This window comes from Eptatretus burgeri, chromosome 3 (genome assembly GCF_056783735.1).
Source record: "Eptatretus burgeri isolate ZD-2024b chromosome 3, Ebu_testis_v1, whole genome shotgun sequence".
Taxonomy (NCBI): Eukaryota; Metazoa; Chordata; class Myxini; order Myxiniformes; family Myxinidae; genus Eptatretus; species Eptatretus burgeri.
The window spans coordinates 40303182-40317052 of NC_140963.1; the positions used below are offsets into that span (position 1 = coordinate 40303182).

At 42.2% G+C, this 13871-nt stretch overlaps 1 protein-coding gene across 7 annotated transcripts in view; it reads left to right on the top strand.

Moving 5' to 3' along the window:
* The first annotated feature begins 1553 nt into the window (after positions 1 to 1553).
* The window catches only part of CIP2A (cellular inhibitor of PP2A), a 40223-nt gene continuing 27905 nt past the window's right edge, over positions 1554 to 13871 (top strand). For 2 of the 7 annotated variants that reach the window (XM_085873039.1, XM_085873043.1), the window contains exons 1-6: positions 1907 to 2004; positions 3573 to 3713; positions 4067 to 4217; positions 5558 to 5670; positions 9203 to 9297; positions 13401 to 13497. In XM_085873039.1, the coding sequence (XP_085729165.1) occupies positions 3612 to 3713; positions 4067 to 4217; positions 5558 to 5670; positions 9203 to 9297; positions 13401 to 13497 (558 nt within the window). In that variant the 5' untranslated portion in view covers positions 1907 to 2004; positions 3573 to 3611. Of the gene's footprint in view, positions 1589 to 1906; positions 2005 to 2024; positions 2183 to 3095; positions 3326 to 3572; positions 3767 to 4066; positions 4218 to 5557; positions 5671 to 9202; positions 9298 to 13077; positions 13111 to 13400; positions 13498 to 13871 lie in introns of those variants that run through there. The other 5 variants (XM_085873042.1, XM_085873041.1, XM_085873040.1 and 2 more) reach the window with 5 other exon arrangements.

Here is a 13871-nt window from a genome sequence, read left to right on the forward strand (position 1 = left end):
TAGATGAGGTCCTGCTCAACGCGTGCCTGTACTCAACATGAAGTTCCTCTCGGAAGAAATCGGTATCATCGTATCGAGCAAGGTCGCGATTCTCATGGTGAGCCTGCTCTAGTCTCGCACGGTGTACGTCCTGATGGCACAGGGCATCCCTTACTTGCCGGTCTTCTCGCTGGTGAGGGATTTCTTCTCAACGATGCCTTGCCTCGCGTTCAGTGTTGTCTTCCAAGCGAGCAGCTCGTTCCTCATCCGTTTCTTCTGCACAACGCCTTGTCACGTGCGTAGCGTCGCGTGTCAAACGAGCAGCTCGTGCTTCGTCCGTTTCTTCTGCACGACACCTTGCCTCACGTCTAGTGTTGTCTGTCAAGCGAGCAGCTCGTGTTTCATCCGTTTCAGCTGCACGACGCCTTGTCACGCGCGTAGTGTCGCATGTCAAGCAGGCAGCTTGTGCTTAGTCTGATTCCATTGCACGTGCATGACGCGCAGCTTCGTTCCTTCGCTCTCGTAAACGATGACTGGATTGGGGAATTGTTTCAATTAGATCGGACCAACCGTATCATAAATGGCCATAACTTGGGAAACACTTGGGAACCAGCTGAAACGGATGAAGAACGATATCAAACCTTGAAAAGGCACATACTCAGGTCCCCAGCATCAATTGTGACGTCATATTAAACGAAGAAGAAGAAGAGTTGTGACGTCAATATGATGTCATAGCACCGTGTCCTGTCATTGGTTGGTAAATAAATGGCTGTAACTTGGGAACCACTTGTCCGATTAATATCAAACCTTGAAAAGGCACATCCTCAGGTCCCCAGCAATATACCTGGCAAGTTTCAATTAGATCGGAGGTCAGTGGTTGTCAAGAAACAGCGGTCGGTCTCACACACACACACACACACACACACACACACACACACACACACACACACACACACACACACACACACACACACACACACACACACACACACACACACACATTGCTGGAATTATAGATAGATTAGACGTGACACGTGATCGGAAGTGACACGGCACACGGAATCCTTGAGGGTGATGACGTGGTCTTCAGTGAGGGGATGCTTATGACGTCACAAAGCCATTTTACTCGAGTGATTGATTATTCTTATTACTGACTTGATTTACTTGACTCTTGAGTGACACCTTGTAATCTTGCGTGTCGTCTCAAGGTCGCAGTGTGCGTCTCAACCGTCAGTGATTGTGAGTGGAATGGAAGCGATGGAAACATTGCGTTTTGACGATGGAGGACACGAGGACGGGTCTGCAGGTTCTCACAAACAAAGCGGGTCGAACCCGTGAAATGCGGGTATACAGTCCGACACTGAATGTGTTGTTCCGCACGCACACCATGATGCGTCCCACGGCTAAATTTAAGGATGGCGACCTTCACCGTTCATCCGGATTGGAGTCTGGAGAGAATCCATGATTCACACAAACATATTTCTGGACAGGCCACGGATATAGAAACAGGTCCATGATTGGTTCACTCGTATCGAGTCTAATTACACGGACTTGGTCCTTATTCTCGTCGTGGTTGATATTGATAGTGAGGCTTTGTTGAATGGTTGAGGTAAGTGCGCCGTTCGACAACTGCGTGACTTCTGTAGTCAGGATAGTTAAGCCATACCGGACTAAGAATTCCGTCTAACCACGAACAAACCATTTCGGAGGAACTTTTGCAATTAATATTTTCTCTGAAACGAATCTGAGTTAATCGTTTTACGTTAACGAAGAAACCATAAATGAAGTGTCGACGAAGACTTTTTAGAGCGGTGTATTATCGTCTCTTAAATTGTTGACTGGTGTTTCTATTTTGTGAAATACGTTTAAAAAAAGCTACATTAAGGAACATATTGTCGCAAGTTAATACCAATTTAACCGATTTACTGTCAAGTCCGAGTTAACGTGATCGAATGAAGTTCGTGGAGGAAGAGCTAACCGGAAGTACGTCATGCGCTCGGCGGTTTGAATAGGGCGCGGGAATCGGTGAGCTCGGGCAATGTAGTCGTGTTGTTGTTCAAGGAGGGGGGGTTGCGATTACATCAGGCTGAAAGGCCTGATCACAGGATTTTATTCGCGCAATGAAAACTGGAGGATGAGCGCGGGTCCTTAAACTGAATTGATAGAAAGAGGTCAAAAGGGTGCAAGTGTCTAACTCCTCACTGTAAGGTTCCAAAGTGTTGAAAGGATATTTAAATGGTCTACAGGTCGAAGGGTCTAAAGTGTTGAAAGGATATTTAAATGGTCTACAGGTCGAAGGGGTCTAAAGTGTTGAAAGGATATTTAAATGGTCTACAGGTCGAAGGGTCTAAAGTGTTGAAAGGGTATTTAAATGGTCTACAGGTGGAAGGGTCTAAAGTGTTGAAAGGATATTTAAATGGTCTACAGGTCGAAGGGTCTAAAGTGTTGAAAGGGTCTCCAAATGTAAGGTGTCCATGGGGCTTTAAAGGGCCATGAGAAGGTCTAAAGGTTACGTTCCAAAAGTTGCTAGGGTCTAAAGGATGTAAATGTCGAAAGGTGTCCAAAGGGTTTAAAAAGTGTCTTAAAAGGTCTTAGGGTTTTAAAGGGTATAAGGGTCTCAATAATCAAGGGATCTCAGCATTCTAACGGGTTTTTGTTTTCGACGGTTTAAACTCTAAAGTGTTGAAGGGGTTTAAATGGTCTTGAGGAGTGTAATAGTCTAAACGTCCAAAAGGTAAATTCCAATTATAGTTGGGGTCTATAGGGTCTTAAGGGGTCTAAATTGTTGAAAGTATGCTCCGTCTATTTCAATTTTTATCGATATCGATAGCTTCCCCCCCTCCTCCATGATGAAAACAGTTATTTTACCTCCAACTCCAGTGTTTCTCCATGGATGTGAGACTTGGACTGTGACCAGGGATCTGAGACAGAGAGTTAATTCCTTTGGTACCAGGTCTCTTCGGAGAATCCTTGGCTATCACTGGTCGGATTTTGTGTCCAATCAGCGGTTGCTGAGAAAGACTAAAATCATATTTGTTACCTGCATGGTCCGTGATCGTCAGCTGCGGCTGTATGGACATGTGGCTCGTTTTCCTGACACTGATCCTGCTCACCAGATTCTCTCAGCGAGAGAGCCTCGTTAGTGGAGGAGGCCAATGGGCTGACCACGTGCCTCGTGGTTGCAGCAGGTTAATCAGCATCTCAAGGAGATTGGGATTGGCCAGGCATCTGCCTGGGGGACGGCCAGACGGAGGCCCCTGCAGTACTGGCGTAAAATGGATGCAGTGACGTGCTGCTCCGGCGCATGCTCCCATACCTGACCTGACTCGTACTTTTGCACCCCACTGTACGTACACGTAAAATGTTTGGTTTTTTTTTTTTCCTCTACATGTCATCCTGAAGCTCTTCTGAAAAGTTTGGACAATAGGGAGGTGGACAGGGGCTGGGAGGGGGTGATAATGTAAGAAAAATAATGAGTATTGTTAGGTTGATTTGATGACCTGATGAAGTACAAACATGTGAGTAAAAAGACAGTGGTTTATTGGTGGTGTTTTTTGGAACATTTATGCTGTTTTTTATTTCTCCCTCCGTAGGTAAGCTAACACCCTGGTTGTGCTACTGTCGCATGCGTCATGGACTCCGCAGCATGTGTGAAGGGCTTTCTCTTGGCCTCAGCACAGTACAGAAACAACTCCAATGAAGGAAATGTGCAGCAACTGCTTCGACAGCTAGACGTAAGATGTAGATGGAAGGAGTGTTGAGTACTTGACACGACCAGGAAGAGTAGGTGAGATATAACGGGACATAGTCCTACGCTGGTGGGAGAGGAAAGAATAGGGGACATCACACACAGGAGAAGGAGGGGGAGGATGGGTTAGGAGACAACTAAAAGGCCTTTTATCTTTACCATTTCAGTTTGTATATATCGACTTCAAAATGTATTTTTGAGATTTAATATTTTATGTGTTCGATGTGAGATATTATAACATTCCACATTGCTTTTTCACTTTGTGATAATTCTGTGTTTTTCTTCCAATCACCTTTTTATTATTTTAACCTTTGCTGCCCTTTCATGACCATTCCTCAGGCAATATCTGCAAACAAAAACATCTGCGCGTATTTCTCCTTGGCGGAAGTGCTTCCCACTGAGTGCTTGAATGGCCTTGTCCAGCTTGTTTTGGATTTCCAGACGAACCCAGCAATATGTGCCAAGGCTGTGGGATTGCTCTCGCAACTGGGTACAAACCGTCCTATTCCGTCCTTCACTTTCATTTTGATACCACTTGGAATCAAAAGGGGGTAGGCTGCAAGTCAAACACAGAAGGGTGTATTTGTCAGTGGAATTACAGCATTAACCATTATTTGGCGGTGGTAGGGAGAGGGGTGGGGGAGAGGCAACTCTGCACGAATAGTTCTCAATATACGTAGCTTATTTATTTATTTCAGATGCGGTCTCCAGATCCAAAAAGCTGACAATGATTTTGAGGCCGTAAGCTAAAACGGCTGAGGCAGAGGTTGTGCAAAGACAATTTGGGAATCGTAACATTAGGATACCTTATTTCTTCCTATGATTATTATAATTGGGGTTATAAACAGGGGTTCACACAGCAGAAATGGTTTGGTACGTGTGGAAAAAAAAAACTGTCAGCTTCAAGCGTGCTCATCTGCTTTTCCAAGCGGTCCTCTGATTTTTTTTTTTTGGATTTTTTTTTTTTTTAAAGTACCTCTCAGCTTAGTACGCATCTTGCTCCTCTGTAAGCGCTCTCTCTCAGAACGTCCGCTCCAAACAAGACACTCGCAAGCTGTGCTTTTTTTTTCATTCCAGACGCTCCTGAACCTCCCCTTCTTCCTCATTTTTCGCGTGTTCTCCTTCGATCGATTTTTTTTTTTTTTTTTTTTTAAATCTTACAACTTATAAACCTCCAATATAACTTGTAAATTATAATGTTATCATTTATGAAGTTAATTTTGAAATCACAGTACATCACTTATCAGAATTATCACAGAAGAATCTTACAGTTGCTGAGAATACCTCCTTTTCTTCCTCTCCATTCACGTGTTCTCCTTCGGAGTATTGTTTTTATCTTATAAGTTGTGATATAATTTATAATTTTATCATTTATAAACTTAATTTTGTGCACTTAAATTTTGAAATCACAGTATAAGTATATCAATGTATCAGAATTATCATGGAGGAATCTTATCTACACTTGATGAGAAAACCTTCCATCAAAAGCTTCTGTTGTGCTGGTACGCTTTTGAGCTTTCGGAGCATCTTTGAAGTACGCATTTAGTTTTTTTTTTACCATGCTAGAGTACCTGAGTACCAGTTATGTGAACCCCTGGTTATAAACCACAACTTCAAGATATTGTAGTCACAATATCTGTCATTGATTATGATAGAACAACTTCATCTGATAATCCAATTTTGGGATGGAGTGTACAATCGTCAGGCGTTAAAATTTAAGGCTTTAAATCTGTGCCTTCCTTCTCTGCCTGTTATCCTCCAACGTGTCATCATAAGTGATAGATTGGTGTAACTTAGTCCCTGTTGTGATATCATTGTGCTTTTCCCCAGCTGCAAAGAAGGAGGTTCTTGATACCCTACGATGTACGTTGGATCTTACAGGGGCACTGGCCAGACTGGTTCACTCATTGTCCGCTTGTGACCCACATTCGATACTTGCACAGGTTTGAGGATTTTTTTTCTTTCAGTTTTCCTCCATTCACTTCGTGTTTGCAGTTTGTTTTGTCGAGGTTTATGAAAGTTTTTTTTTTAACTGGAGCTTATGAGCTGTAAACAAACAAATTGGTATGGCTATGATGAGCATAATTAATCTCAAATGAATGGTATTGGCTCATGATGCATTGCCTCGTCAAAATCATAGGGGTAAGAATCTGACCTGACACAGGCTTTACAGTTGCGGATTTTTTTAAGGACATCCACAATGTCAAATCTAAAGATTTTGTAAGTATATTGATCAGTTACGGACTCTGTTTGTGTTTGTGTGTTAGTAGGCACGATAACTCGAGAACGGAAGAAGCTACCAATGTCAAATTACACTACGTGATTTCACATCAAATGCAACTCCTAGAAAGCCACATTATCTGTGGATAATGGTTCATAAAACCATTATGAAAAATGTTTTCATGGGAAAGGGAGCAAAATTATAGATAATGAATTGTTAGACAGGCCTTGTGCTTTTGTTTGGTTGGGATTTTGTTTTTAATTTGAGGCTCATTTAAAGAATGAATGACAGGGGGCTGGCAGGATGGCTTTCAGGTACACATACTCATCTCTAAGCTGTTTCGTCTGATTTCAAATCCTGACCCAGCTATAAACTGTTATTCCGGTGTTTTACAGCCAGGGCGATTCATCAATGTGTGTGCCGTCCCTCGGATGGACGTTAAACGGGAATCCCATCTTCTGGCATTATTTGGTGGACAGACATTAAACACCCCCATGGTATTCTTCATGAAGAGTAGGCAAGCTATCACCGACACCCTGGCCAAATTACAAATCCCTGCCCTGACTTTAGTCGAACATCAGGCCTGGCCTGCCAGCTCGTGAGGACTTGGGTCAAAAGTCCCCCCAGCCAACCCCACACGAATATGGGAATAATTGTGGCCATTTAAGAAGAAGAATAAGTACAGGATGATTGGTTTAGGGTGTGAGTGGTGGTGGGGAGGGGGAGGGGTGGGGGAGTTTGGGAGGGGATATACTCTCACGGAAGAGTACCATTATGAAGTTGGACAAGCAAGTATGAACAAAATGCATCAACGGATATTGTTACATACATGAAGCTTCCTGTGCCATTGACGGTGTGACAATGAAAATCATAAATCTGTTTATCGTAAGCATCGAAAATAACAATAAACAGAAAAATAGAGGACGGAAGAGAAGAGAGGGTGACAAAATCAAATTCACACAACAACAGAATGACACTAATGACAAAAGTTTTGAATTTTCCATTTATTAATTTGCTTGTGAAGAAAATTTTTATTTTACTTCCTAAAATGCCTCATAAGTAATTGAGGGATACCAAGGAAAATTTGCCTTGGAGCGGCACACGGTCAGCTGTTGTTCTGCCCAGGACATCTCATTGGGAGCCATGGTAGTTCATCCAATTGCTATTTGTATGGGAATGCACTCGGTATTTTCACGATCAACCAAATATTTAGCATGGAGCATAACTGCTGAAGGTGTCATGCATTGGGTATTGTGGCCTCTTGCAGGCCATTGCAGCCATTGCTTCTCTACTCGAAAGATTTAAAGACCAAGTGCACTCAGTCCTGTTAGCCGTAGTTGAAGACCACACTCTGACCTCAACCACCCTTTCTCCTCTATATAAGTAATCTCTAGTTAGTTGCACTTTCTGATCCTCACATTCAATGCAGTCCTGCAACCAGACCAGATTTTTATGAGACCTTTTCTGGAATCTGGTTACAGAGAAATATCTAAGCTGGTTTGATTTTCACTTGAAAACCTCGTCTTACCGTTTCCTCTGTTAGCAAGGTTTATGATCGTTGTGTTCGAAGCGCCCTCTGGAGGTAACATCAAACTATGCTGTTTTCCATTGCAGTTTCTCTCACCCTGTGAAGAAACTTGTCTTCTATTACCTCCACCACCGAAGGTGGAAGGAAGTTATGTTTTCACCCCTGTTTGTTATTACTTACGAAATCTAAAGATTTCGTAAGTATATTGATCACTTACGGACTCTGTTTGTGTGTTTGTAGGCACGATAACTCGAGAACGGAAGAACCTACCAATGTCAAATTACACTACGTGATTCAGGAGGGTAATGGCTAGCGCTGATTAGATTTTGGTCAAAATCGGTCAAAGGTCATGGTCACAGTGAGGTCAAACATCCAAAACATTCGATTTTTGATGGTTCGGTACAGAAGCATCGAAGAAACTTGTGGTTTGCGTCGCTACCTTCTCGAGAGACAGCTTTTATTAGACAAGGTCAGAGGTCAAGTTGACGATTTCGTAAGTACCAGTCTATGACTGCTTGTTACTTACGAAATCTTTAGATTTCATAAGTATATTGATGATTTCCGTCATCTGTTTGTGTGTTTGTTTGTGTGTTTGTTTGTGTGTTTGTTTGTTTGTAGGTACGATAACTCGAGAACAGAAGAAGCTACCAATGTCAAATTACACCACGTGATTCAGGAGGGTGATGGCTAGCGCTGATTAGATTTTGGTCAAAATCGGTCAAAGGTCAAGGTCACAGTGAGGTGAAACATTTGATTTTTGATGGTTTGGTACAGAATCATCGTAGAAACTTCTGGTTTGTGTCACTACCTTCTCTAGAGAGAGCTTTTATTAGACAAGGTCAGAAGTCAAGTTGACGATTTCGTAAGTACCAGTCTATGACTGCTTGTTTGTTTGTTTGTGTGCAGGCCATGTCAAAAAGTTGTAGACGGATTCGGATTAAACTTTGTGGACGAGGACGAGGGTGTGTGACACATTGGGTGTGTGACACATTGGGTGTGTGACGAGGATGAATTGTTTCAATTTTGGTGAAGATCCAAGTCAGGATCTGGACATGAGATTTATTTAATTTTTAAAGTGATTCTTCACTATTGAGAAATGGGGCTAAAAACGATGTATTTGTTGGGCCTGATATGTTCTATTGGATCAATAATTGCATGGCGGAGGTATGTGCTCTACCGAGTGCCCTTCTAGTTATTGTAGAAACTGTTCAACTCCCTTTAATGCCTCATTGCACTGTTCCATCAATTATAGAGATTGTGCAGTTTAATTCAGGTTTAAAAAAAAAAATTCTTACAATTTTCAGGGTCTCAAATGCAACACACCAGGATAGCAGTTTATAGCTGCGTAGAAATCGAGCTAGACGGCTCAAAGACGAGTGCGCTTACCTCCAAGCTATCACATGCATGCATCTATACGAGTGCAACCTCTGATACTGAGGTCCATAAGGAATATTTTCAGCTAAGGAGAAATGTTTAACAATCACCTGAACTTTGTGGACACCATAACGGGGTCCAAAATGACGGACTTTGCTCGAAGGACACGGGAAAGGAATGTTGGAAAAAATCTTTAAGTCGATAGAACCATGATACTGCCATGAGGATTTTATCAGAACGGTACTTTAGAACGTGAGTGGATTTCAGTTTGCCATGTCCAATGTGTTGTCTCTCTTGTGTGTGTAGATTCCCTTCATTTCTTTGAGTTTTAAAGGTTTTGTTTTGCTTTCAGTGTTTACAGCTCCTGCAAAGACTCACGTACGATGTGCAGTTGACCTACTGTAGTCCACAAGTTGCGGATCTTCTCGCCTATCTTGTCGAGTCGGTGTGAGTAAAAGGAACTTGAAAATACCACAAATGTGATATAAATATTTAGGCAATATTTTGTGCAATTTAACACTGTCCATGTCATCTGCTGCAAGTTTTCAAAACTTGGCCGGTGCAGGTGCAAAATGAGCATTTAGTACCCTCGGTGGAATGTATTGCATTTGGGTCCGTTTGTTTGTCTGTCTGTCTGTTACTTCTCTTGATCTAAACTGAACAGAGTAGGAACCATACATCTTTTTTTATCGTTGCCATAGGGGAGGGTATTGCATTTGGGTCTGCTTGTCTGTATGATTGTCTGTGCAGAATGTGCTAAAGTCGGCCACATATGCTAACTGGTGCTAGCCACAGTTACACGCTATCTTGTGTTTTTCAACCGAGTACCTCATATTTGTACAATTAGAAGGTGAGTGAGTATCTCTAAGTACAGGGTGTTTCAAAATGATTGATACAACTTCGACTTCCTGCCATTTCTTTGTTTTTGGACCGATACTGTTTTCCTTTTCAGGGTTTGGTGGTGTTATCATGGTATTTGTTCCCTGGGATTTCCAGCTCCGTAGCTCAACTATGCCATTGACAGTGAAGCAGAAGACAAAAGTGGTGGCTCTGTGGTTAATCTCGGAGGCATCTGTATGGGACTCGATCTGTGCCCTGCTGCCTCATCAAGTTAGGTGGTTCGATTCAGTTATTTTAATGAGCCTAATACGGTCACAAATAAACGACTAGCAGTTTGTTGTCCTGATGGGCCCATAATAAGGGATCAATATTTGGCGAAATCTCGATCGACATCTCTGCTTTCGTCTATCCGTGACCATAGGCTTTAATCTCAGTCTGCAAAGGCTTGAGGACCATACGGATGCCTCCTAGTTTGGAGGTGATGTGTTGGTGTAATTTATGCGTATGACGTCATCGTTGTTTCTTCGTCGGCATGCTTCTTTCGTTGAAAAAAAAAATCTAAATATAGAAAAAAGCAAATCTTATAACTATATTTAGCGAGAATCTAATTCTTTATATCAGTCATCATAATGATGTAAATACGCCATGCGGTGTGTTTGGACAAGATATGAAAAATGGAATTGTTAATTTTTCGTATAACACATCCATATAATTTCGAAATATTATGGATGTGTTGTACAAAAATTGACCAACGGAAGCAAAATATGGTAAACACTCAACTGAGTCAATTATTTCCCCCTGCCATCTCACAGACATCCTGGCTACATTCTGCGGCCCCCTTGGGGTCCTCGGACACCCGGTTGAGAAACCCAATGTTTATGGGTATGGGAAAAAAAGTCTAAAAAACCACAGGTGGGATAGACCGACGGACAGATGGAGTACAAACCTATAGTCCCCTCTGGTAAAACCTGTTGGGCACTAATAAGTCGTTTGTGTAAATAAATGTTCCGAACCGTATTGTGTGTCGTCAAGTTCACCAGAAATCCACGAGTGGTTAATACAAGCAATTGGTTCTTCCCTTTTTTTTGGCCACTGTTTTTGATGTTTTGAGCTGGTGATGGCAGTTTCTCGTCAAAACCTGACAACTGTTCTGCATTCTGTCGTGGCGGACGGATAGCGGTGTGGAAGGCGCAGGGGTGATTGGACCTCTTTTCTTGGGCAGATGCAGCCCGAATGACCATAACAGCAGATGCTCTTTGTGAGACAGTTGAATGAAGGCTATGCGTTGGAACTGTGAAGGAGAGAGTGACCCGTAAGGCACCAGGAGTGCGTAGCTCGTATCCTGGGTGCTGACTAATCACTTAACCAGATACATTCCTGTGACCATGAGCATGCGGCCACTGCTCAGCACCAACAGAGTCCAGATCTGGAGTTGATACAGCCAAGGGAGTGGTGGAGTCGATCCCAGCACCATTTAGATCCCTCCAAAACAGTGTAGACGTCAACCCGGTGGATTCACTTCCTTTCCCCCTCCTTCCTTCTCCATTTATTTTCACCGATCCTCCACTCGCATTTTCCTTTTTTCTTTTGCTTCCATGCCACACCCTAAAGTCCACTTCTACTGCTTGTAGGTTTTGCTAAGTAAAAAGCCTTTAAGGATAAGGCCCTGTGTTCTGTGATCAATATTTGGTGATTGATTCTCATCATCTGGTCATTACAGGGGCCTGTTGAGATTTTTGCCTTGGAGGTGGGGGGGGGGGTGGGGGAAGGGGAATATCTACCTGGCTGTATATTTATTCTGATTGCAATTGATTGCTTTTTAGGTCATCTATACCAAGATGACCTCATAAAGCCGGACCAAATGTCCGTCCGTCCGTACGTCCGTCAACAATTCTTCTTCCCGATCTTGATGAAACTTGGTATGTGGGTAGAGGTCGATGAGTGTTGCACAACGATATAACTTTTGTCCGGGTTCAAGCTCAGGGACGAGGTCACGTAAGTTATAAAAATCGCCATTTTCAAAACCTATCTAGTCTGCCATTTTACAAGATATTCGGCAACTGTTTATTGATTATGATAGTAAAAAATATTATCTTGTATCTAACCGGACAGATTTTTGAATTTCCTTCCCGTTTGATCGTCACGTGATCTGGAAGATGGCCAAAAACGCCGATGCGATTCGCAAGGAAGGAGAAATGAAATAAAAATATAAAACACATTATTAGCCTTTTATATTTATACATTTTCCGCCGAAGGTGCAAAAGATTCAAAACCCGAAATGTAAACGTCGGCATTTATTTTCAAAATATAATTTTGTGCGCGCGCCAAAATGCTGAGTCATCTTTAACCAAACTGCGTAGTAGAACTGCGCAGTAGTCCGGTCATGGCGTCTGAGCAGTGGCCAGCGTGGTTCAGATTGGCTGTGGTTTCTGGGGCGAAGATGATTGTTAAGAAGTATGTCGGCGGTATAAATTTGAGTGACTGTATTGGTGATTTAATCACGCAACATCTTGACAACGAATATTCTGGCCGAACGATTGCATCAATTCAGTGCATCAGCAGGGATAATTCGCAGGCTCCTCTCGATCGTGCCGATATCTAACATAATCACCGGCGGACATAGGGCTGCAGGCTGTGGGGCGAGGCCACGGATCCCGGATGAGGGGATAAGTGATAAATTATGCTACATGCTTCGGGCTTTCTGATTAATGTATCAATGAGTACATTCCATAATTAATGATTAATGAATCTGGCATACAAAATGTTTTTTCATACCTGACATGTTACTTTGTGCAGTGTCACGAAACTTCTGTGGAATTAATAATTAATGAATTTTCTAGCTCTAACGATTTTTCAAACCTCAATATCTCTATAAATACTTGACCAATTTTCATTCTAAAAGTTGCATTATAATCAGCGAAGAATAATCTACGGGATTATCATAATCTCCGAGAGCTAAGCCTATTTTTTTCGTTTTTTTTTTCTACAACCGGAAGTGAAATGTCCCCAGAGAGTGGACGGACCGGAAAACCACGTATTGCACTTACTGGTGATTCTGATGTGTTAATCCGGGTACTAAATGAACAATACATATTTATTAATTATGTCATTAGTAGTATTATCCTCGTGTATCTCTGTGAACTATTTCAATCTAAACGGTTAGTTTGGACTGTTTCGCGGTTACCTGAACTGAACATTGAGAACTTGTGGTATTATAGAGATGACCGTCACCCCCACACGGGGGTAATTTTTTTGTATGAAATATTTGTGTTGGAATCCTACCTTGCTTCTTTTTACACCATTGTAGTTAATTTGATTACAAAAGACATGGGGGATCTTTCTCGCACTGTAATACTGACTTAAGCCGCCTTGGGGCTCATATTGCAGGTGGTGAGCTCGACTAGCTGCCTCATGTGCCAGGTACATGAACATATATTATTTTAACCAAACGCTCAACGTCCCTCACAAAAGCTCTGTTCCGTTGCTGGTGCCATGTCACCACTCTTTTGAAAGATAACAAAGGACCTTCATTAACATCCTCGTGATTCTCTAGATGGATGAGCTCTACGATGTTGCAGAACGGGAGTTTTGATAAAATTCAAAATCTGTCTGGAATCGAACCCAGGATCATTTTGATATGAGGAGTTGCAATCATGGCACTGTTGTGATTCCTCTTATGTGGCTTTATTTATTTTCCCTTTTTTCTACAGCCAGGCAGCTGAAAGCGAGCACACCATGCCATGCTTGAGAGTGTTGGCTAACTTCTGCCGGCAGAGTCCTTGCATTCAAGCACAAGTCAAGTCGTTTGTATGTCCTCTTGTTTTGTTACAAACACAGTTTTAACTTTAGTTTCTCATTTGAGTCATTCCACCTCGTATCATCGGAGGCCTCCCAGTTGACCCCCTCAGATTTACTTTAAACTTTCATAAAATAGTTCCCAGGTATCAAAATGAAGCTGCATAAAATTTTGGGTCAATAGATGTGGTCAACTCCGAGATATTGAGGGTTGAAAATGTGGTTGTGGTCCTATTTTTATGGTCGTTGCGAGCATCACAAAATGAACGGCTACTTTTAAACTCCCACAACTTTTTATAAATTAATGCAAGAGCCTTGAAATTTTCAGAGATTATTCTTCTATAACTGCCCTGTAAGAAACAAACATAAAACAGAGTATACCTCTA